Source organism: Anabas testudineus, chromosome 6 (assembly GCF_900324465.2).
Source record: "Anabas testudineus chromosome 6, fAnaTes1.2, whole genome shotgun sequence".
Classification (NCBI taxonomy): domain Eukaryota; kingdom Metazoa; phylum Chordata; class Actinopteri; order Anabantiformes; family Anabantidae; genus Anabas; species Anabas testudineus.
Window position 1 is genome coordinate 8,198,701 of NC_046615.1, and position 26,398 is coordinate 8,225,098.

The window sequence follows — 26,398 nt, forward strand, 5'->3', positions numbered from 1 at the left end:
AACACATGCAAGCTTGCACTTTATTGGAGTATTTTTTATTTGCCAGCAGGGGGCATTAGCAGTACAACATTAGTCAGTTCAGAGTCAGTAAGAGTTGAGGGGCCCTGCAGGGCTGGAGCCAGAGTGATCCTCACCATATTTTGTAGGAAAGATTTCCTCATCTGTGACCAGTTTCTGACAAAGACTCATTACAAAGTCGACATACTGTGGAGCAGTGCACTTCGTCTTCTTCCCCCTCTCGTCATACCAGTAGTATATCCTAGAAAGAGAGAGACAAAGAAAACATCTTGTTTTCAATCCCTGCTGTTAAATGTATTTTATAAACATTAAAATAACATCAGCCATTGAGAAAAAATTTGCGATAGTACAGTTTCACTATGAATGTGGTAAAGTAGGAGCAGCTCTGAGAGCAATAGGAGTACTTCCTGGAACATGAAAAAGTTAAATGATTTAGTCAAACAGGAAGAGAAACAACATCCAGGTGACCTGTGAGACATAACTGGCGTATGAGACAACACCTGCTCTATTTCCTCATTCAGGAAAAACCCATGCTCACAGTGACATCCACCTTTCTGACACAGATTAGAAGATGCAGTTTGGTCCAGGGATACAACATTTGCATTTATTCTTATCACTAATCCCGTTAGTGTGTTTTTGTTTATGTTCCCTGGAGTTTTATTTTCCTTGTTCCTTGGGCTGATTGTGGAGGGAGGGACCCAGACAGTTGTCACGTGAGGCTAACAAAGGTCAACCAGCAGGTCAGCAGCAAAGAGCTAGTCAAACTAGCAGTACAGGTCGAGCTAACGAGGGAGGAGCGGGAAACAGACTCTGTGAAGTGGAAAGGTCAATTAATATGTAGAAGAATAAGGTGAGAGGAAATGTGCGAGTGGGTGTAGCCGTTAGTGTTGGTCTGGGAGACAAGGGAGCAGACATTACAAATCCTGAGGAATGTGAAGTGTCCACAGACATGACCCCACAGGACCACAGCACCAATACCAGACTCTTGCAATACACTTACTCACACGGGATTAGACAGTGTGTTTGTGTGTGGGGGAGAGGCACAGACTGAACGACAAACATGTTCTCCACTCCTGCACACCCACCCAGACGCACAGATAGGATAAAACTACTAATACACAGGTTGTTTATTTACTGCTAAAGAACATTTGAACTGTGGCTCAGCAGCATTTTAGTCAAAATGTCATTTTCTGACTTTAAATGTATTTTATAAACATTTCCTCTGGTTTCCCGTATCATTTTCATTTCTTTATTAAATGCAGTATTATTTCTTCAGTAGTCTCCTAAGTGGTTTTAATTTGACAGGGGTAGGGTGGTGGTGGTGGTATGGGTGGAGTAAGGTGGTGATGAAATGTCCCCAAGACGGGAATAGAGACTTGTGAAATGTATTTGATGATATGCGGCTGCACCTGCACAGACCTCATCTTTGAAAGATGTATTGTTTTTCTATGAAGCTAAATGATTAGTTCATGTTTAGTAAATTGCTCTTTGCTAAATGATGACAAAATGATTTAACACGTTTGTTAACAAAGCTTATCTCTTTTTCCCCCTCTCTCTCTCTCTCTCTCACACACACACACACACACACAGAAAAAAAAGGGTCTACATAGCCACCAAATTGTTCAGTTTCCTCATAGCTCATGGAAAGATTTTCTTCCAAAAATAGTGCTGAGCTCTGCCTTTGGGCAGGGGCACTGACGCTGGTGTGACTGTGGCTCAGTCTGTTTTCACCACACTGGGGGGAACGGATGCCAGGTCCTGCAAGGGCAGGAAAGGGCCGGGAGCAGGCATCAGGCACCATTAGGAAGATATAATCATAAATGGTGGATTTAGAGATCTTGTCAAACTAAAATACATTAATTCAATCTAGAGTAAAGCTGTGAGACCAAGTGTAAAGATTAAATCTGTCTTCTTCTTAATTAGCACATTACTTCCCTGCTTCACAGCCTCCTCTCGTCACATGCAGCAGGTAAAGCATGTTTTTTTCCGCATTTCTCAGGGTGTGTGTTAGAGGCAGTAGATTAAGGTGACAAAAGTGGAAAACTTCCCTGTTGACAGAGGTGATCTCGTGACAGGTTTCTCTCTCGCATCTGTCACATGTGTGTCATTTCTCAACGGCTGTGTCACCTGTCACTGATCTCAGCACCATATTTTTGTCCAGGGTGAGCGCGAGCACTTGTTTTGTGTTAAGAGCTCTTTAGTGAGTTTAGTGGTTACTCAGAAGTGTGGCCAATCAGGTTTTTCCAGTTATAAGTATACACAGTGGAAATGAAGACTTCTCTCCAGAGACAAGGGCTCACACATAAAGACGGCACCCCGCCCTGACAGGGCAAACTAGTTGAGTAAATACTAATCGCCACCTCCCCTCTGTTAGCATGCAAAAGGCCTCAATGGTGTAATTGCCCGTAACAAACTATTGCACACTGGTAACTAACCAACTTTGCAGAAAACTGCAGCTACACCACACTACTAAAAAAAGAATTTGTCTGGTGACTCAAGAATTTGATGAACATGCAGTGTTTTACCTAGAGCTTTGCTTAGTCAAGCAAACAAACGGTCAGAGTTTAAAAAGATAGTTCTTTGGATACATATCCACTGCTCAACTTTGACCACAGCACTCTCTAGGAAGTGCGAAGTAAAGCAAATGTTAAACACATGAAGTCATTCTTTCACTGTTTTTTGATCTCTGTGGTGCCACTGAAAATCCATGCATCTTCAAAAGTTATGACAATCTCAACAATTAAGACGGTGTCAATCAACAGGATCCTGATCAGTAAAATATGCCATCTTTCGTGCTCGTATTCACTTTAGCTGAAATTTAGACTGCGTTTGAATATTGTATATATTAAGATTGCAGGTAAAACATCTAAATCAGTGCAACTCTCTGGGTTGTGATCCGTCCCCCTGTTTCCCTGAATGGGGGAAATATCCCTTGATGAATAAACAAATGGGGAAACTAGATTTCTGATGAATAAACCAATGGGGTCTCGGCAGGTGAGCAATGAATAAACCAACAGCGGTGGAGATAACTTACGTGTTGCAGGCTGTCATTGCTTGACAGGTGTCCCCAGTACAGAACTCTGAGATGGTGCTGTACTGCAGGTTGATAAGGTTGAAGAATGTTGTTGCTGAAACAAAGAAGAGATCACAGCACGTTATTCAGTTTGTGGGGTCTATGAGCACCATTAAATACTGTTGCATGCCAGACTAGTGTGAATTAATGATTAAAATCCTGATACAACATTAAAGTGGACTATTTGTGTCATGTCACGTTCTCCTGGACAATGCCAGTATAATCAGCGGGACAGGTCATGCGTGCATTTCTGTGAGGGGAAACTCCCTCATAGCAATGCTTTATCCCCAAGCACTGTGAGTTTACTCAGTGAGAAGAAATATATCTATTTCAGTCAGTCAGTTTAACTTCTCTCATGTTGGAGGGGTTGAAACAAATTTCTACTGTGCTGAGTAAGTTGTTGTGCTAAAAATGAAAGTTTGGAGACTGACTTTTAAATTAAAATGTGCATTAGGAACGTGATGTGGAACAGTTTTGCATGCAGCACAGAAGTGAGTCACACTTTCTGTTTAAACCTGCAGCTAACAAGGGTTTTAATAAGGTGGAAAATAAAAGCAATGGCTAACTTTGGGTTTATGTTTGCAGTTCTAACTGTTTCCGCTCGCTCTGCTCACATTTGCTGTTGCTAATTTTATCCCGGTTATTGTATCTATTACACTGCTCCTGTCTAAAGAAGGTTGGGAGGTGTGAAAACCCGTTTTATGTAAGAATGTTTGGGCCACTGAACTGAACTATGCCGGCTTTAATTGGTCTGTGTTTTTCTGAATGCCATGATGCTGAATTTGCAGTGGTGTATGAAGTAACTTTAACTGTGATTCTTCCCAACTCCCGAGTCTTGGTTCTCACGAATGCAATGAAACCAAGCAAACAACAGTCGTACCAAACAAACTCAGGGAGACGGACAAAACAAAAACCTCCCGAGACTGATCACGCCTGGTAACTCAGTAACAGTTAAATAGCTGCACCAAGCAAACAACAGTGTTTAAAGAAGCGCTGTGTGTGGTGTTATTGGGTACAGGCTGTGGTACCAGGCCTGGATCATGTTAAAGGCTTAGCTCTCAGCACCACTGGAACATCTTGTCGTTTACAGATGACAAGTGCACACCAACTTGGAAAAAGAATTCCTAACCCCTGAGGAAATTTTTACATTAGTCAGAGAAAAGACAGAGGGAATTACGTTCCTTAAATAAGAAAATTTGCCCTTTTTATATTTTAACAATGTTCATTTTGAATTGCTTTCTTTGTGCTCCATGTACTCTACAGATATTGGACATGGCCACTCACTGTTGCTTGCTAGCCATTCATTGAGGTCTATTTCTCTGGGCAGCACCACCAGCTCCTTGAGGTCGAAGTCCACCACACGGATTTTTGTGAACTCTGGCTCCAAGTACTGCTTCTTCTCTTCTGCTGGAGGCTTCTTTCCATTTGGCTTCGTCTTTGATTTCCTGCAAAGCAGAAGACAGAAGGACACATTACAGAGCTGCAAAGGACCTGAGCTGATAAAATATAGTGCTAAATTGATGCAAATGGCCCATTTACTGTTTCACATGGCACTAAACAATGCAAGTTCTTTGCTTGACATCTAGTCAAGACATTGTCAAATTCCAAGATTCGCTCTGCAAAAACATGCAGCCTTCATCCAGAAATGTAATTAATGCTGAGCAAATACTGAATGACTAAGATGATTCTGTAGTAAAATTGAACCTGATGAACAGAAAAGCTTATGAAAGTTATTTGGTGATTTGGTATTTGGGTTACAGTGTGTTACAGTATAGCTAAACAAAACACCGGATTCACAGAAACCTAAACAGACCAAACAAAGAAATCTCTGTTGCTGTGACTAACCCCTACCAGTGACCTCTGAATGAATGTTAGTGCTATAGCTTCCACACAGACAGCCGTCCCCTGTGCCTTGTACTTCCACTGCTAGTTTTAGCACAGGGATGTCATATCACACTCTTCCTGCACTTCCAGGGTTGTAACCTCTCCTCCCCCAGTCCCTGCTCTAAATCTATATCAGTAAGTTCAGTGCAATCTGGGGTCAAAGGCGCAATGGATTCATCCATGAGTGAAACAGATAAACGGAGTGGTCTGCAAAGGTTGGCACAAAGTGGAGACCAATACAACTGACAGCCCAGTAATGTCCCTTCTTCGAGTCTCTGAAATGACCAACAACAGCTGATCCATATTGTGTTTAATGTTACAATAAGTCAATTCCTGTGCCACACATCCTTTCCTACATTCCTCCCGGCTCTGCTGCTGCTGCTGTTTGTGTTTGCGTAAGAACAAGGGAGTTGCAGTATGCTCCCTAAATTTATGGTGCTTATCTTCATCCTTATTCCTGTAGGTCTTTCATTCATACCCTTTATCTCTACTTCTCATCCCTCCTTTCTCCACACCCTCTGTCTAAATACAATGATCCAGCCATGTGTTTTTGGTGCTTGCTTTTCCCCTCCCCTTCACAGATGCACTCCCAGATCCTCCGACCGCTCATGAAAGACGGCAGCTCTGGCTCCTGGACTGAGTAGAGCTGTTCTTACAGCAGTAATGATGAGGGATCATAAACACTATTTTCCAGCAGCAGCCAAGACCCTTCTCGATTTCACTCAGGCTCTAACAGACTAACACTGGAGCTTACAGGAAAGACGGAAATGACTGGTTGGATTACTGCAGGAAAAAGGGCTTATGCTCACAGTTCAAATTCAGCCAGACATCTCAGAATATACTTAGACAGAAAGGCTCGAGAACAGGAGAGGGAGTGAGAGCAGAGGGGGAGAAAGGAACGAGGAGAGCAGGCAGATCGACACCTGCCCAATGGATATCCATGGGAACTAATAAACACTTACAAAACATGACAGGACTGTGGAGCATGAGGCCTCTTGGCCAGAGCACAGTGCTCAAAAGCCCTGTGCAGTCTAAGTCCACTCTCCAGAAAGTGTCGTCCTGTTTTCCACCTCGGCAAACAAAGGAAGGCTAGTCAACATGTGGATACATACAAAGCCCCCGGGCTTTTACTCTGTAAATGTTTAAGAATCCTACCCCCACACCGCTCCCTTTACATCTCTGGTGTCATCTAATTTAACTGTCAAGAGAAGTGCTTGAGCTTTAAGACGACTCCGCTGTATTGTTAAAAAAAAAAAAAAAAGCCACACAGAAGCTAAATTCACAGACGTGCTCTATATTTGTTTTTAGGGGGGTAATGATTTATCAGAGTATTTGGCTCTTCCTTCCAGGCACTACCTGAGCTTGTTTTGGCCTCAATTAAAAACCAAGGACACCGCACATTACACTCGTGGCTAATTATTGATGACTGGCCACTTTCTGTTTCACCTCTGTTCTCCTGTTGCTCTGCTCATTTTCTACCCACATTTCTTCTTCTTTTCCTCCTCGTGGCGACAGGGTCACCTGTCCAAACAGTGTATTGTTCACGGTGGAAAACCTCAGGCCCGACAGTCTTATTCTTGCCCTCCCTTTTCATCCCTTTGCCTTCATCTTTATGCCTTTAATCCCTCCCCCCTTTTTAGAAAACATTCTGTTTCACTGAGCTATTTCCTGTTTCCCTCCCTCTGTAATTTCATAATTTCCATAAAATGACCTCCTCCACTTCTTGTGAACATTTGTGTGGTGAAGGGAGGTGAAATTCTGGAGCCATTAGTTTATTTTAGATTAAAGAAAACTTCCTCTATGCCAGCTCTCCTCCCTTCTTGCGTACATAGTCTGCCTTCAGTACAACACACACACACACACACACACACAGCTTTGTCTGTTCTTGGTAAAGTTCTCCCAGACAAGTCTTCACCATAAAAGGCAGCAGTTGCCTCTTTCTCCTCACCAGATCAGGGCAGGCCAGAAGGCAGAAGTGGAAGGGTAACTGTGGCCACGGCCAGGCACATGTCTCTGGGCTGGGGGGCAGCCACAGTCTGCCTGGCACCAACAAGAACCACTTTATGTCACAGGCTTGCAATCCAGAAAACCTGGTCAGGCTTGGTGGAATGACACAGTCTACTATAAGCTATGAGAAAACCATGTGTGAAAAGTGTTTTTTCAAGTAGACACGGAGGGTGAGAAACAGGATGTTAGTCACACTGCTGTTTACCTGCAATAAAAACAACGAGGAAACATGGTTGTATAGTCAGGTGATTAGGAGGTCCACGCTACAGAGCTGTGGAGTGACAAGATACAACAGCTGTTCAACTCTGTCTGTTGGCCACTCTCTCACCCCTTTCACTTTTCCCAGTAACACCACATCCCCCAGCCTCTGCTGATCGTCTCTCCACTCACTGTCCTTTCTGTTGTACAACACAACCACTATGTCACTCACACACACACACACACCTGTGCCTACAAACACACACACACACACACACACACACACACACACACACACACAAACACACACACACACACTTGACTCTGGCTGTAGACCCCCGTTCCCTTTTCACTGCCGACCCAGCTGGTCACAACAGCTGTGTCATGAGCCTGATTCCACCAGGGACCTCAAGAAAACTCAGAAGAAGCAAGTCCTGTCTGGTCTGAGAGAGTGTGTTTGTGCAAGCACTTGTCCGCCAAGACTGTTCAGCCCTGATTTTAGCGTGAAACATACATCTCTTTGGTCTCTGGTGAATAGATTGGCTGCTCTATGCTTGCTCACTGTGTGCTTCCTGAATGCACTGGGTGTAAAAAGAGCAGGCCTCTGGCAGGTACGCCACAAGCTTGTCTCTTTACCAGAACGTGGTTCCAATTAATGCTGGAATCACTTGGGGCCACATTACAGAGTTATGCTGGAGAATTAGCTTGAGTGCTTTCTCTATAATACTGCAATTTGTGTGTTAAGAGCTCCTCCTTCTCTTCCCTCATGCTTCAGCAGAGGAAACGTTCAAACCATGCAGACTGATTTTTCCATAGTTAGTTATCACCTCAACACGAAATTATGAATGTGTTTCATGAACATAGGCATTCATGCTTAGGCGTATAAACCAGAAGCACTGGATGGATTTCATGTTTTTATTGGCTCTTTTTGGTGATTTGAACACAACTAAACTCTGAAACCGTTTAGCAAAACCCATGTAATGACTTTCCCCCTAGGCCTGTGGTTCTTGCCAAGTCAGACATTGCAGAATTGTTGCATGGGTTGACTTTCTGTATCGCATTGGCATAGGGATACAGCTGATGTGATCTACAAGGGTGAACATGACAACATGGCAATCATCTAACATGGAAAACAAAGACATGTGCCATCTTCTCTCAGGTGGCTGCTTCTTAGTTATTCAAGATATTTGCTTTGAGCCTAACAACTATACAACATGAATAGTTTAGGTAGTGCTAATGTAGTGGCAATGACAAAAGAAATCAATGTCAAACAGGGAACAGAACCTTATTTTCAGTCAGGACTGAGAGCAGAACCATAGGACATTTTCTTTATCTCTTTAGACCAAAAAGGTGCACTACAAGGCGCAAAGATATGTTCCTATTGACCATACAGACCAGTGTAAATGATAAAGATATGAAAATAAGCACTACATACAAGAATAAGAGTTCAAAAGAGAAGAGAAATCAAAACCTGTAAGTGACCTGACCTTCAAAAAACAAACATCTTACAGGTTGGAAAAAGAATCAATCAACTGTCAGGAAGTTACTCTCCACTGTCAAATCACTGTATGGTTCAAACCATTCAGGGTTAAAAGAACTGTAATAAGATCATCAATAACAGGATGTCGCTTCAGTCTTTAATGATACACTAGAATTGATTGAATGAGCTCTGCCACTACATTAAAAAGTGCAACTTCAGGAGGACCCATTTTCTCCAAGTCTGGCCTCCTGATCCATTTTAGGCCCCAAACTGAATATACTCAGAGGCTCTTTTTCCCAAAAAACCACAGACAGAGGAGAACAGGCAGTCTAAGTACACCAAAGCTAAACCACAGCAGCCATTACAGGGCTAAAAAGAGACAGATTTAAGCATGGACTAAACCAGATGTTCAGCCTTGCAGTGTTAAAGTCTACAGAGAAGCGCTCTGTCAGAGTAGCCCGTGAAGTTTCAGTGTAAGGGCACTGACACACAATTACTCATGTGTTTCAGTTCTGGAAAGAAGAGATAAGAATGAAACAACAACAAAGCAATGCCTGCTGCCACTACTTAATCAGGAGCATCACCAGGGGAGTCTGCAGCACTGTAAATCAGTAAATGAGAATTGTAGGCAGGACGCCCACCTAAACAAGTGCACACAGACACACACACACACACACACACACACACACACACACACACACAAGCAATTGAACTTCCCCAGCATAGTATTGGCTACCTCCTCTTCCCCCTGATAAACCCCATTCAGTGGCTCTCAGGCCTGCACAGTATGTAAGGACCCCCTGCCAGCACTATAATGGAGCTTCATCAACATCACAACAAAACACATGTTTGACAGGAAAGGGGGTTCGTGTTCAGATAAGATGCGGCCACTGTTTAGCACTTTAATATGACCTTGTTGCAGGAAGGTTATCTTGGACATTGATTTGGAAAGATAGGATGCGACTGATGCGGATGATGAAGAAAACAATTCTCAGCACTCTGTCAGTCTGTCTGAACATTTACTGAATCAAACAGTAAAACAAAGAGGGGTGGTGTGCATTTTTTCACACTATCCTGAAAGAGATTCAAGATTACACACCAATATTCACACTCCCGGCACAGGACTGCTAAAAGCTATATATTTGTATCTAGTTTTCATGGCTGCTTCTAAGCCAAGGATATTAACCATTCGCTGCAGGGGGAAAGGGGTTAAAAGTGGAGCTATAAAAAGTGGAGCTATCCTTGTTAACACTCCCTTGCTAACATTTTCCTCAGAAAATCCCCTTTTGTGCCTCGTAGGCAAACTAATTCAAGGTGCATTTCTTGTAAACCAGCTCATTTCTTAAGCAAGACGGTTGAGTTCACAGGAAAAAAAAAAAAAAAAAAAAAAAGCAGCAGAACTTGTCTATACCTGTCACAGATGTTGCAACAGACACAACAATAACCCGTGCAATAACAGCATCTGCCTTGTTTATTACAACCTGCTTAGAGGCTGTTGAACTATCTGAAGATGGTGGAAATTCTGCACATCTTCAAAAGGGACAATAGGTTTTTGAAACCTCTGCCCTTTGAGCTGCTGTTTGAGAACACACCTGTCCCCAGAGTGAAAAAGTTAAAAGAAAACTTCAAAGCATTATGAGGATGGTCTGTCCCCTGAGGGGACACACTCAATAATGACTGCATGTCTTCTTCATGTGATACAGAGTAAATACATATGCAAACTGGGTTTACATTTGCCTTTTTTTGCCTCACACCTGCTGTGACATGGGTAATTTTCCTTGTAACACTGATTCTCCATAGGGATTAATCATGTTTGCCCGACACACCCAAACAAACTATTAATGCTCCAAAGTTAGGTAATGCATTCTTTAACTGTTGGGGCTGCTCTGTCCTATTGTGGCTTTTGGATGGCTGCTGGATATAATATAAATAATTGACACCTTTCATATATAAAATGCAACCTAAAAAGCTTCACATTAATATAAAACAAACTAAAACATTAACTTAAGAGTAAAAAAACAGACATATTTAAACAGACAAGTGCAAAGCTGTATCCCTAAATTATGCGTTTAGTCTATTTCCTATAATTCTTAGTTAACAGTAAAGCTGCAATGGTAAATGGGATGTTCTGAGACAGGATTAAAAGGCTTTGCTAAACTCAACCCTGACCACAATTCATTTTAATTTCTATGTCTACCACAAGCAGAAAGAAAGTGTTTGATTTAGACGAACTTCCTTTGAAGCTGCGTGAAAACGTTAACAGGCATCTTTAAATGATTTATCAGACGACTTGAGGGGACAGTGTCACATTTCTCTTGCTCTTGTTGAGTCTTGTTAGACACTGCTGCAGGAGGAGGAATGAGGCATTCACCGCCGGCTGGTAAATTGCTGTGACCCCGGAACCAGAGGGTCCTAATACTTGTGTAATTACTGCTGAAGAGAGACAACTGGCTACTTATCTATCGCACCGAGTCGTAGCGACACTGTAACAACGGATTTAAACGCAGACAACGAGATATGGCCACATTGTAGCTTCACGTTTTTCATTTTACAATCCCCGTTAAAGTCGACGGACGTCTGTAACACCGTAATAAACGCGGTGAGGATTGAACAGCACGCCAAAAACACAACAATGTAAAAACCGAGTGGGTCACTGCGGAGAAAGCTGGAAAACATGTATTGTTCGTCAGACTATAAGTCTCTCTGTCGGTCGGTCGCAGCTTCATCAAAGGATTAAAAGGTTAAAATTTACAGTAGGCTAAAGGATTTACTCCGAGGTTATAAACAACAAGTCTAAATAAGCTTCAGACTTTTACCTTAGTACTTTTCCAACAGCCTGAAGCACCATTTTGCAACTTAGTCCGTTTTTGGAGTTTCTCTGAGAGTGCATGTCCGTCTTATCTCCAGAAAAGGAGGAATAGTCCCCGACCACAGTTTAAAACATGAAGAGACGATGTCAGAAAACGTCCTCCTTCAGATATGAGAGCGGTGAGTGGTGATCACAGCAGGGTCGGAGCTCAGTGGGACTGACTCATGGTTCAGCTGAAGGAAACACTTAGGTGAAACTTCACGGGAGACCCGCCTCCTCTGCCCACCGTCGACCAATCACAGGAGGGAGAGGGCTCGATGGGCGGGTCACCGTGACGTCTAAATCGCTCCATGTGGACGTGGTGTCCGCGTTTTCCTGATGCGTCCTTACCATGTAGCAGCAGGTGGTCGACTACAATGAAATAAAAAGGTGCTGCAACTTTTCATATGCCCACTGCAGGAGAACAGGTTTGCACAAAGAGGGAAACTAGTAACATATTACTCTTAATATTTTTGTTTATTAGTCCTTAGATCAATGCCCCACAATTCTAAACTCAAGTAAGAAGAAGCGTTTGTATGTACATATGTGATATGTACATGTTACAATGAAATATGTCCTCTGCGCCCGGGGAGCTAGCATGTCTAGCTCAAACGTGCACCTGGTGACAGGTGTGTCCTTGAGACACTGAACAGTCTGCATCATAGGCCCTTGGTCTACCTATTGAGCCACCAGGCTGCTCGAGTAGTCAAGTATTTTATCACTGTAAATGCATAATTAGCAAACTGCCAATTAAAACGGAAATGTGGCTGGAGCACTCCGACGTAAAATTATTTTGTCAAACGAGACCTTGAGTTACGATTAAATCATCATCATAATCACTTTGCGGGCCAAAAGGATGCATTTTAAGCTGTTAGCCAGATGTTAAATTAGCCATCAAAAACAATAAAATAAAGTCAAAACAATACATCTCAACAACAATCTGGCTCAAAAGCTGGTGTGAGTGAATTTCAGCAGATTTACTCCTGCAGTGCAGCGTGCATGTGCACACACAAACACACAAGCAGTTAAAAGTGTGTAAAATTCCTTTTGTTTGAAAACTGGTGCCAGGTTAAGTGCAGTGTGCATGCTGGGACTGTGGGGCGACATTCTTCCTCTTGATTGTGTACTTCACCTGGAGTCCAACAATGACAGGCTGGTGGACGTGTTCAAACATGACTTTGTCAAGCTGAGGAACCAGCGAGGAAATCAAACAAAGTCTGACTGAGAGTCAAATGTAGACTCTTGAGAGTATCTAGACGTTTTCTTTGTGCGTTTGTGGGGAAAGACTTTGCCTGAGGGAACAGTTTGGAACAATAATTTTAGAATAATTTTAGCCGTTTCATTATATGGACATGATTTGAAACAAGGCTACGATGTAATTACTAATTTAACTATCAAATAAAGTTGAGCCAACAACACTTGGGAACAAAATGAACAAAAGGAAATGAACACTGAAATCTTGTGACCTTCGTCCCTGTAATTACTGCTTCTCGGCAAACATTCTCTCTTATTTTCTCTTCTATTGCTCTCTTCACACACCTCTCCTCCCTTTCGTGGTTGGTTTTTACTAGCCTCTCCCGCTCATGGTCTCTGGTTCTCTTGAACAACTCTGTTTTTCCCCTCTATCTCTGCTGCATTATGGACCCAGCTCAAAGGCACACTACTCTTTGGGGCTCTGTGGAGTTATGCACATTCAGACATACGGGTGGGGGGGAATAAGAAATGAAAATAAAAGAAGGGTGCGCGGGTGTAGGCGGCTCTGTGTGCTTATACGAGTGTGTAATTTGTGTGTGTGGTGTCTGCAGACCTACAAGTGGAGCATGTTTACTGTGAAGTGTAGGACCTTCAGACATGCCGCACTGTTTATGTTTAAAAGCCCCTACGTGATCCACAGAAACCACCTGAAAGAATCAAAGAGACAGGGGGTCTGACAGGCGCCACTCAGCACCCTCATCCCTGCATGACTGTCTTCATACCTGCTTACCGCACTAAGGGTGCAAGCTGGACTCGAGTCTGGTGTGTGGGTGTGTGGGTTGAAGCTGAAGCCTTGTGATTGGTTCCTGGTGAGGAGCAGGGGAGAGGGGAGATAGTCCAGAACAGTGCGCCAACTTTTCCCCTGCTGCTAAATATAGCATCAGCCCAGAAAGAATACAGAGAACAGTGTGAGGAGGAGGAGGAGGATGGGGGGTTGGAGGGGGGGCATGCCTTATGTGTGTGTGTGTGTGAGTGTGGGGGTGTGAACATACGACTTAGCGTCTTGTTTGAACTGCGTAAGCAGACGAGGCTGAGCCGGGGTGAGGTTACAGACCTGTAACCAGGTGTGAGGGTGGTTTGTGGTGGGGGGCACGGATTCTTGTGGTTTGTACCGTAGTTAGACTTGAGAATCAAAAGTCAGTTTTATTTTAGTACAAACTGTAACATGTCTGCAGCAGTGAGTACTCCACTTCTAAATCAAAATGTAGTCAGTCACTTTTATTTTATTAGTTCTTCAGCACTCTAACATCTCCTTTAAGTACTTGTATAAACATGTTAAGTCTTACGGTAAGGAATCTAAGAAACTCACTTTTGTGTCCAAGCTGAAATTCTGTACTCTACTGGCACTAGTGTAAGAGAACAGTCGTATAGTTTATCATACATTGTGTATAAGAAGAATATACTACGGTGTCATATTGTTGCAGTTTAAACTCAACTACTACAACAGCTACTTGTGACCACTGAAGAAAAAGTTTGCAGCTGTAATGGAAATCCTGTGCTTGGGGAACTTTCCATTAATTTGCTTCTAAATATTGGATCCGTGCGGTCACTGAAAATAGAAGCCATCTATTCAAGATCACTGGGGCTTGGCCTGGACCCGGCACAAGTGTGAACAATGTTCTTTAATGAAGCAGGCAGCAAAGTTAAAGAGCAGCTGGCTTTTAACTTAGAGTGACCTTTTCCTGGGTTAAACAGGTAATATGTAGTCACGCCTGTAATTTGTAACGTTATGTGAGGTACAGGCTGATAGAACAGGAGCGACAGAGACGCTGTCCAGAGAGACAGTCTCGGTATGCTGCACAAGTTGGACCCCTCTTACACAACATCTGACGTGGATGGAAACAAACGGGCACATTCTATCGTCTGGCGGACGGTGGTTTACTCTTTCTTCTCCGCTAACGTCACAGTCACCTTCCTTTCCACAGTGCAGACAAGACATCATTCATCTGCCACCTGCTCTCACCAAACCAGATGTTGCTTAACAGCACAGATTAATAGCACCAGGTACAGCCTGTCATTCGTCGGGAGATCAACATATAAAAAAAGATGTTCTATAATGAATAAGTAGAGATACAAGGTAAAACAACCTACTGCAGATTAGATTCAGGGTTACATAAGAACGTTTGGGGGACATTAATAGCTTAAAATATGAAACGTTCTTTTGATGATATTAGATTAACAGACTACTATAAATGTTTAGACTGAACCAGTTGTAGCCTGATTTCATCAACACTGACAAGCTGCTTCAAGTATGCACACGTCATTAAAAGACAGCCACCATGGCTATACAGAATTTAAAAGATAGAGTTAGAAATGACTACAACAATAACTGACAAGACAGGAGAAAGTGAAACACAAAAACAACGGTGAGAAAAATTCCATTAATTCAAATGAGTCCAGCATTGACGTCATGACATACCAGTTAGGTTATGAAAGAGAGATATATTGGCCTGGTATGCTTAAGAGTCAGGAACTACACTGTGGTGAGTTTTAACCACGACTGATAATGAAGGACACACTGAGCGATTAAACCACAACTAAACTGATGAACAAATGTTGGAAACCCTCAAATGCTTGGCACATTAAAAATTATTCACATGCACGGGACAAAGCGTGTCAGTCTGCAGCATTGTCTTTACAGCGAGAGAGAGAGAGATGGCTGGCTGGCCCAACAGGTCGGGGCTGAAAGTCAACGGACATTCCACCTATTTGAGACAAAGAAAACACTGATTCCAGCTTTGGATGAGTCTCAACAGATGCGCCTTGGGGCCTGGCAACAGTTCAGTCCCAACTCTGCAAGTGTGAATCTCCAGCCAATCAAAGCTGGGGTCACATGACAGACAGGTGAGATGCCCAACCACGTTACACCGAAAGTCAAAGTAGAACAAAAAACAAAAAAACAGACAGAGCAGTTCGAAGTTGGTCTGTAGGACCTACAGTCGGTGTTGCATTCTGGGTGTATGGGAGTGTGTAGTGTGTTTAGGTAAGGTCTTAGCCTGTAAAAACAGCACAGACTGAAGGTCTTTAGTGCCTGAGGGTTTTCTACAGGCACGGACAAAGGTCAGCAGGGTTAGGAGATACCCCGCACACTGAACCCAGTGACCTGTCCTGTAAAACCAACCACACACAAATACATCATCTACCACAGTCTCTGTCTAAAGAAAGAAACGGACAAAAGTAGAACACATTTATCAGCCATTTTTACTCGTTTCTATAAACAGATTCTGTATTGCTGCATGAAATACCGAGGATGTGCGGCCTGTATGAAATGTCTGTAGAATATACATCTGTACATGTGTAGACAAAACCTTAACCACAAGTGGCAGTATCAAACTTGGCAGAGTAGCAGGAGTCTGCCTCTGTACTTAATGACACTTTGAACCTTTTCACTTCACGCCTCATCACTACACGGTGCATTAAGCATATATTGTACATGGTGCATTAGGCATCATTGCCATTATCAATGCTATCATTTCTTTGTTAATACAAAATGCATAGCATTTTAGATGTCACATTAATGTATCAAACTGTTTAAGGTGGGCAGAATCATTTGCATGCCTCAGCTATTCACTCCTTTCCTCCTCCAAGTCCTTGACGGTCTCTGCCCCTCTTTGAATGTGCACTCTTCTCCCTAGCTTCATCTCTCCTTTGCCCTGCATTCCTGCAGAAGTACGGCTGCAAGCAAAGACATGCCATCGCTCTCTGCACACACAGCCTGGCTAAACAAAGAAGAGAAGAGAAGAGAGTCGAAGACAAAGAGTAACATGAAGCGTGGACTAAAGCAAGAGGTCAAGAACAGGAGAGAAGCTACGAACAAGTTCCATACTTGATGTAAACTTTCTTGTTTGGGAGGTAGATGTGTACACTCCACAAGCAAATATATTAGCTTCAACTTCATGCTCCACTTAGCAGCAGCAATGGCACAAAAATACTCTTAATTGCTACTGAATTCTTAATCCAATTACAGTTCAAGTTAGTTTAGATTTGAAATGTTTATCTGGAAACCTTCTGGCACTGGAGTAGTTTCAACAGGCCGTTTACTTAAGAAGAAAAAGGAACCAAGTATGTTTGATAGACATGAGGCCGTGTTCAGACTAGCTCATGACCAATGGGAGAGAGGGCTTCAGAAAGAGGGAAGATCGGAAATGAGAAATGCCAGAGTCATGTCCAAATATTTATAAATCACCATCTCTGTGGATAGAGTTTAGATTAGCCACTATCACATCAGTGGGAACAGGACAGAAAAAATGAAACACAGAGAGGTATGAAGTGAAAGATGGAAATGTTTAAGGCGTGAGGAAGAGACAAGGAGGAGATAAGTTAAATGAGAAGAATGAAAACAAAGGAGCAGTTGAAAGTGAAAAAAGCAGAAAAATGAGAAGTGGAAGACAGTAATAACTTTAGATGAGAGGAATGAAAGTGTTTGCATTAGTGCTGGCCGTTGTTACGACACGCTCTGGTCGCCCACTGTGCTCCTCCTCTCCACATTCTTCTATACAGGGGACTGTTTTCACCCCATAATTCACCAAACACGTGTCTGAGAAATGCAAGTGCACACGCATACACAATGAATGAGAGATGGATCTGTGCGCCTACGTGCCTCAGGTGCAAGGTAAGCTATGGTAAAAGAAAAAAAAGATAGGTGTCAAGGTGAAACAGTGTAGCTGACCTGTGGTGAACACCTGTAACACAGGTGTATGTACAACAGCCAGAATGAGACTTTTTTCCACAGGCCTGCAGGTAAAATGGTAATCACACTTTCTGCTCTGCTAATGACTGAGTCATTCCATCATTGGTGTCATGAGATTGATCACATGACAAAAGGGACGAGGGTATAAATACAGTGAGGAGACAAGGGTGCACAGGGCACTTTGATTTCCTGTATAGCTTAACAGAGGAATGAGCGATTGAAGACCCCAGTTGTTGCCCAAGGACATCTTGGCACCATACAAGTTGGATGTTTTTAATTGATAGCTCTCATGATATGAGTTTTTATATTCACACCTGCCCATAAAGGATGGGTGAGTGCATGTGATAGTTATGTTATGGAAATGTTACCCTAGGCTACAAGTCTTCAGAGAGCTCTAATAATCCTCAGAAAGGAAAAGAATGTGGCTCTTCCTGGGAAATAACCTTGGCACTGAGGCCAACACACACACACACAAACACACACACACACACTCTCTCTCTCTCTCTCTAAACCTGTTGATCTCCCAACTGCAGATAAAATTCAGAACATTTCTGAAGCAAACCAAAACATTACTTACAGATTACAGCTCCAGTGTAACAGTGTGTAGGGATGATTTGTCTGCAGATCTGGGCATGTGAGAAGAGGAACATTCCTTGTTTTATACACAGGGATATAATAAAGGTGTGAGAGCTACAGTGACACCTGCTGGTACAAAATGTACATGTACAGAGTTTTTATTTCAGGTAAGTGATGTCAAAAGGAAAATCTTTTTATACCTGAAGAACAAAAATGTGACACTGGACAAAAGTTTAGGAAACTATAGCTTTTTTTTGTCTTTAAGTAGGATGAAAGCTGAGAGTAGCAGATTACACCAACAGATACAGTAGCCACCCCCTAAGTGCAGACATTGTTTAAAAATTACACAACCTTGCAGTTAAACCATGTTTTCCACTCCAGCTTTTATATATGCAGGTTTTATATATGCAAGCAAAACAGAGGACTGTGCGATGTAAGCGAGAGGCACAAGAAAAAGGGGTTGGAGAGGGAAGCTGTGGTCAAATATATGCTACCGTTTGCTCAGGAGTAAAAGAGGCTGAGCGTGTGTGTGTGTGTGTGTGTGTGTGTGTGTGAGGGTGGTAGAGAATAAGGTAGAAGGGGCTGGACAGAGGAGAAAGACCGTCATGGAACATAGGGATAAACAGAGTAAGAAGAGAGGAGGTGGTGGGAAAAGGATCAGGGTAACGCCCATGTTTGCACAGGATATATGTGCGTGTGGGGAGGAGTATGATGGGGTAGTTCATAGGTCTTTATGGTGAACAGAGCTCTCTTTTATGCTCCTAAGCAGAAAAAAAAAAATACTATCAAAACAACAACAATCCCACAGAGCATTGACATTCTGTACTCCCAAGTGTGTCTGAAGGGAAGAAGCCCTCAGGTTATCAGCAGAGAGTGGATGAGAGGTAAAGTGCAATGTCAAATCAAACTGCAAAACAGGTGACAGCACAGTCAAGCTAAAGTCTCCTTTAGAACAAAAATAAAGCACAAAAACCAGCACTGAGGGAACTGATGGTAGAAGTAAAGTATGCAAAGATGAAGATGAAGATGATGTGGGGCTCATGCACAGTCTGGGGGGCTCTCTGTCTTCTGCTCCTAGGCTGTGCATGTCTGCCCTGATCCAGCTCATTAACTCCTAAGTGAGGGCATTTAGTCACAGATTTCCTACCGTAAAATTATGTAACCCATAATGTTTCCCAGACCTGACAAAACACACAGACTAAATGTACAAAATGATCCTTTAACATAAAAATTTATTGATCCAGAAGACCGAAGGCAGACAACGACAGAGAGCTGAATTCATCTGTGTTTGAGTGACTGTCTCGAGATGTTTTACATATTCTGTCTCAAGCATAGCGTGTAAAATGAAATAAAAGAAACTATGTAAAATTCCATACTACTCAAAGAGAGGTATGGCATGACATCACCTTGAAGCCAATCTCAATCTAAGAAGTCATCTCAGATAAGGGTTTAAAAGCCAACTGATAATATCAATATGCTGCCTAAAGAGCACACATCATATAAGTCTGCTGGGGTTTCTAGGTATATAACATAACTTGTACTGCATGTCTGCATGCTTTCAGCCTGTAAGCTCTGATAAAATAACAAATGGACATGAGAGTTGAAAGGAGAGGTTTGGGGGACCCCTTTCCCAGGGGAAAGGTCTCAATTTCCTGCATCAGCAGACACTGAGCACTGCTCCAGCAGACATTCTCGCATGTGAGTGAACAGCAACACTGGAGTTTGATCTGTTTTTTTCACCACGGTCAATGCCCTGCTTGCTCTTTGACCTTTGACTAAACTTGTTGAAGTTAGAGGAAGATCAGTATTCTCGTGGTCATTTTGATAATATTCTACTATTTTCTATATATGACCTTCTTATATTATATATTTTTATATTACAAAATCACTATTTGGATCTTATCGTATTTCAAGACTTATGTTTTCACCAGAGCTTTTAAATTAATAAAGACAAAAGGTGAATGTAGGCTTCTGAGAAAACATTCACATCCCTGCACCGTGTCATTCTGTTTCTGATGTTAGCGCATGAACACTGCGGATCTTATCAGCTTTGCTTTTTGTACAGTAGCAGTTATCTCAAGAGAGCATCGCTGGAATCGTCACAGCAGTAGAAGGTCTCTGGGAGTCTTGTTGGCTTAAAAAATATATAAGTAAATAAACACACCAACAGTCAACTCACATCTGCTGCTCTGCTTATCATGAGAACTGTGCGGCCAAACAGAGTGAAAAATAACATTTTTAGAGAAGAGTACATCCAGTGCCTCCCACACCCACGCACACACACACACACACACACACACACACCTCTCCTAAGCTGCGCATATGAAATGAAACATTAGCTCTGCTAACACATTCTGTCTGTGCGGCATACTAGACAATGTGCTTTATTAAAAACTAAACTACTACACTGACCTGTGTTATTTTTACTCATCTAAAAAGACTACTGCTGTGCATAGACCATTTTTCGGTGCTAAAACCCTGATGACTGAGATGTGAGTGCAGCAAGAAAAAATACACACACACACACACACACACACCAGAGAGAGAGTAACAGTTCAATAAAGTTAGAGAAAAGAAGTGAAGAAAAGCATGTGAGTGAAGAAGGCCAACAGATTAACAAACCATAAACCAAGCCAGTAAAAAACAACGTGCAGTTTTTCAGTGCTCCCTCCAGGAACTTCTGGTAAGAGTGTCTCTGTGAACATTTAACCTAAGTTGATGTGTGTTTTTATGCGTCAAGAAGCAACACCTCTCCTGCTCCGAGAGGAAGTCTAATCTCTCCAAGGAAGACATTTGGAAAGAAAGGCAGGCATGATTTCACCACCGGCAGCAGCTCCCATGGACTTCCACCCTTAACAACGATAACAAACAATACTGCCACCAAACAACAGCAGCAGCAGCAGCAGTAAAACAACACACAGAGGTGGTTAGCCCACAGCAAGTCCCACAACACAGAGCTGTGACAACACACACACAAGCTGTTGGTTGAGATTTTTTTGATTCAAGATGTGTCCCACCCATAGACTTGTTTTCTGGTAATTGGTTATGACAGCAGATCATGTAGGGATGTCAGTAAATATCAGCCTCTGGGGGCTAATCAAGAGGAAAAACACAGGGTGTGTACGTGTTTGGGAGACGACAAAGCTACTGAGGTGTTGTTAGGTAAGACACAACGATAGCATCATATGTTTTTGTGTTGCGCAGCCACAACAGATGACAGAAAGGGGCAGACGAGGGAGGGGGATGCAAAAAAAAAAAACAGAAAATGTTATGGAAATTCCAGGATAAAGCCATGAATGTTTTGCTCCTTGGGGGCATCGCTGGGATGACAAATTCTCACCCACTTTTGTTAGAGACTGATACGTTGGAAATATCAGAGCATGTCGTGTCGGCCTGCGGAGAGATAAAAGATGCACCGACTCAATCCTGTAGAGATGTGAGTGCTGATACGGGGCAAACAATATTATGTGTAATAATGGGCACATATCAAACACATCTGCTGCCAAAACAAAAAGCACGACTGTTGTCTACAGATGGTGCATCAATGGGCGAGGGAAGGAAGTAGGTGGAGGCAGCTGCTGCTGGTGTGACAATGGGATGAGATGGCTAGAATGCACCAAGCGAGGTCAAATCAATACATGTCCTTGGAGCAGTGAGAGCAGGGATGTGTGAGCCCCTCCACCACTGCTGCCACATAACGTCACACCCTCTACCCTCCACAGATGCATCACATACACGTACAGGATGAGCGATGGGGAGAACAATGTAATCATATCCTTTTATGAGCGTTAGAGATCAGTTGCTCTTAACACTATGAAGCTGAACATGTGTGTGTCTCTTTGCCATGGGATTCGAAGGTAACACAAGCCTCCGATTGGCTGGATGTAGAGAAATAACAGGCTACCACCTGCAGAGATGAACCTATGCAGTGACATCATCTCTCCCAGAAGGGGGATGGGGTGGTTGCTAGTGCAGTGTGCATATCTGTTCGCAACACAGAAAGACTTTAACAACTTTAACAGAACAAAACAAAACAAAAAAATACAGGCTGCATGAAAGCTGTTTGGCCCAAAGCTTCAGAGTCATGTAGGGTGAACACAATGTTACAAGCTTTACCTCATAACGTGCTGGAGTCAGCACTCTGCAGCATATTCTGATTAAATATAGTCTCATACAGAAGGACTTTAATGTGCGTGTGTGTGTGCGGCTCACAAATGTGAACATGACGTAGGTGAGAGTTGTGCTTTTACAGTGTGAAATATGACCCTGCACATGATAAACATACATTTCATGAGAACATTTAAAACTCTCTGCTCTATCCTTGGCCATGTCAGATGGCAGATAATTGAAACAAATGAGGGGGCATAGCTGCCAAAGGCACCGTCACACAGAGGCAATTACATTGCTATGCAGCCAAGTGCATGTGTGCGTGTCTGAGGGTGCATTTTAGTTCGGAACGGAGTGAATGAGAAGGCGAACTACTCACCGCCACCTTCTCTGATGTAATAGACTGCACCAGACCACCCCTCCCTCTCGCTTTCGCCTGGGACAAGCCTGATAAACAGGAAGTGAGGCGCCCAGGCACTTCCTGTCTCCCTTCGAATAGGCCTCTTGTTCACAGAGGCACCACAGAGAAGCCGTGGGCTGCTGCAGTGACTGCTACAGCCATTTTCCCTGCCACCTTTCCAGCCTATGCATCGCCCCCCAGGCCCGTTGTTTTGGTATGGAGTCCTGTCTAACTCTTTTCCTGCCACCTGACCAACCTTCAAACTGAGACCAACACAATGAAGTCATTATCCACTTTCCAATTGAGCCACCAATGAGCTGTAATGAGGCTTTCCATGCCTAGAGGGCACCTGCTGCCACACGCAGACAACTTTTACTCTGCAGTACGAGTTAAATTTGTCTGGTGGTACATTTTACAAGTTCCATTTACCTTTGTTTGTTTGATTGAAACTTTAAGATCTCCACTGATCAATCTGAATTAAATTGTTTAAGTAGCAGTAGCACTGCAAAGATGTTCAGTGCATTTTTATTTGTGCATGTGCTCGTCTGTGTGTGCTGACTGTGTGTATCTAAATGTGGAGGTGAGGTTAGTGCAAGGCCATCTCTTTCTGCTCCTGAGCCAGCAGGACTAGGCTGCTCCTGAAAACACACACAGACTCTGTGTTATGCAACTGGCCCTGTGTGTGAGGTCCGCCCTCCGCAGTGACTGGAGGGCAGGTGAAAGTGGAGAAGGACAGTCCGTCAATTCACGACTGATAGAGCTCTTGCACTCTGCACTGACGAGCCAGGGTCGCTCCTATCTGAGTGTAACGTAACGCATGCCGGGCTGACTGGACCAAGGTAACACAGACACCTTGGGGAGGCTTTATCTGCTCTCCAATTGAATTATCTGCTGGTAAAAGAGTGGAAAATCTAGTTCAATATTCGATTTATACATAATCAATATAAAGCAAATCCTGAAATATTTTTCTAGAATTGTTTCCTAGAACGTTTTTCAACAGACCATCAAACTGTCATTTAGAAATCGATCTTGCTGTTTAAACATGTAGAGTTTTTTTTCTTAAGCCAGAATGACAAAGCAACTCTACTGTACAGTCACAGGAAATACGCCCAATCAAGGTTTTAATATGTAATTGTTCCAAAAGAATTTTATGCTGTAATCCTAACCTAAGCCCAATTTATTTTACTAAACTCTCCTCACAGACTCCAACTTTTCAGCCCCATCTTAGTGAGCCAAGCGAGGAGGGAATATGTGGGCCGAGAGGGAAAGAGCGCAGGGTTTGTTGGTGAGGAATAGCGTCCTTGTTGAGCTGCACGTCTCAGTTTTGTGAAAGCAGGGAGGCCTGCCAAAGATAGCCTAATGAGAGACACATGGCAAACAGTATGCCTTGCTCTGTTGATACAACACACACAGTACGATGATACACTCAAAGCTATTGTTCCACACCACACATGATAAAAGTTACCAAATGATCCAGTGAGAGCAAACACACATAAGCTTTTGTCATGTGATGGAGCCCGTAGGTCTGTATGTGCCTGCTTTCCAGCAACAACAGAACATCATAGGGGTACGGAAACATTAAACTTCATTACCAAGAGGAAAACTGGACTCTGTGTTTCATGTTGCAATAGAGTAAGGAGAAATGATGACCACAACTTAAACCTTTGACATTATTCAACACTTTAAGAACTTGACCCGGGATTCAACTCCAACTGTGGTTGTTGCCTCAGGACTGTTGTGTTGGAAGATGTGGAAAATCAATCGTGTCAGTTTGTGTGTGTCCAAGAATGAATTTACATGTGACAATGGACATTAGTAGAGATTACAGTAAAGGGATCACAGCACAATTATTATCTTAAATACCAATTGGTGCAGGACTCATCTGTCACAACAGTCCCCCTGACCATGAGGAGAACCTTTTTTACAGATGCGTGATGAGAGTTCAAAGACCACATCTACAATACGATCTTATCAACAACTAGTTCCAACTATAACGATATTTTATTATTATTTTCTAGTCTCAATATTGGACTGCTAACACTGAAATTCCAACCAGACTGGTTCAGCAGTCAACAGACAATTTGTGGAGGGAATGAGATTAAAACAGTGTGTCACAACCGTGAAAACATGTTGAACAATATTATCCTCGCTTTCATTGCCAAAGAAGCGGCTCTGCAAGGTGGAAAGGTCCATTTACAGGCAGGAATGTTTTTTAGTACTTTTGTTTGGAGTATTATTGACAACTAGATAAGAAACAAATAATGAAATTAATTGCATTGTTTATTATTATTACTGCTGGATTAGAATAAAGCCATTTAGCCATAATGTGTATGTTGCGTCTCTTTAAAGGTCAATTTAAGTGATTTACAGCTTGCTATTGTTCTAGCAGTGTCAAACCTCCCTCTGTCTTAAAGATCTGATGATGTCACAGCAGCAGGAGCAACCAGTTTAGTTTAGATTATGTCATATATGTTGCTCACAATATGGAGGATGTAATACTTGTTGAACAACATCACATGGCATCACCTGAACTAAAACAAACAAACAAAAAACACACTGGAGGAGAATTTTTCTGCTAGAAGCCGAGACATTTTAAAATACAGAAAACACAGGGGAGGTTAAATACCAGTCATATAAATGTACTTTCAAACTAGAACCATAGAAAGAAAGCTGAAAATTTGTGAAGTTGCCATTTTATTTTCCTTTACGCCATACAGTGACAGATGATCAACATCAGAGTTGATACTGTTTGACAGAGCACTGGCAGGCAGTTTCTAATCCACACAATGTTACTGTTGAAAGTTAAAACACTGAAGCCCTAGAGAGAGGGGCTGGGCCCAGGCCAAGGTCAAGGAGGACATGTTTTGATGGGTGTGCCTCCAAAAACACACATCAATCTAACCTTATAGCATCACCGCCAAGGCATTTGATTGGCTGACGGAGATGCAGAGAAGAGGAAATGCTAAAAATAGAAGTGAAGGCCCATTTTAACTTAATGAGCCCATGAGAGATCAATGTCTAGGTCCCACCCCCGCCTTGATCATGATTGGGGGAAACTGGGGAACATAAGTACTTCTGGCACAGGCCCTGCATTCACAAAGGTTCTGTGTATGTTTCGCCAACAGTAGAACACATGTGGAAGTTCACACATACATGACACATACATACAGCAGTCTGTTATTCATACTAGGAGTAGCAGCAACGTGTAAACAATGTTCTGAATCACAGCAAGGCCTAATCCAATCCAGCTGTGCTGTGTGTCTGTGTTAAAGCTACAATTTTACCCTTACCATCAAACCGCTCCTCAGAGAACTAGAAAGTTATATTTAGATTTTATACAGCAGTTAAGACAGGCTCAGGCTGGCTAACCCCACAACCACAAAAGAGGGGAACCAGATCCTCTCTGCTCCAACTGCCAGAGTGCCGAACCTAAATCATCTTAGCCTTTCTCTCAAGCACAATAACCAACTATATAAGTGCCAGAAAGTCAAGTCATATTTTAAACTAACAGCGCATGATGGATGTGCCATGTCCATCTCTAGAGAATCAAATAGACAGCAGACTTTTAAAAAAGAACAAAGTCCATTACTCTGCAAACAACAGAAACAGAAAAAAAAAAAAAAAAAAAAACATCCGTGCCCCCTGAAAAGAGAACACGGTGTCCAGCCAAAGGGGCACACAGGACAATAAGAGGAAAAGTTGTGTAAGCCTGGCTGACTAGCAGCCTTTGGGCTTTATGCCATTTCATTCCAACTAGTCTTAAACTATCCTACTAAAAAACCCTTTAACCAGCAACACTGTCCTTTAGTCAGCTATGGGAGGCTGGCAATGTGCCATTACTGTCCCTCTGTCCTCAACTCCCT

General features: G+C 42.7%; 1 protein-coding gene across 4 annotated transcripts in view; it reads right to left on the reverse strand.

The window, feature by feature from the left end:
* The window catches only part of mob2a (MOB kinase activator 2a), a 52,821-nt gene that overhangs the window by 2,044 nt on the left and 24,379 nt on the right, over window positions 1–26,398 (reverse strand). For 3 of the 4 annotated variants that reach the window (XM_026364813.1, XM_026364814.1, XM_026364812.1), the window contains exons 2-4: window positions 4,376–4,536; window positions 3,053–3,146; window positions 135–259 (exon numbers count right to left, since the gene is read on the reverse strand). In XM_026364813.1, coding sequence (XP_026220598.1) covers window positions 135–259; window positions 3,053–3,146; window positions 4,376–4,536 — 380 coding nt within the window. Of the gene's footprint in view, window positions 1–134; window positions 260–3,052; window positions 3,147–4,375; window positions 4,537–11,476; window positions 11,697–26,398 lie in introns of those variants that run through there. The other variant, XM_026364811.1, reaches the window with a different exon arrangement.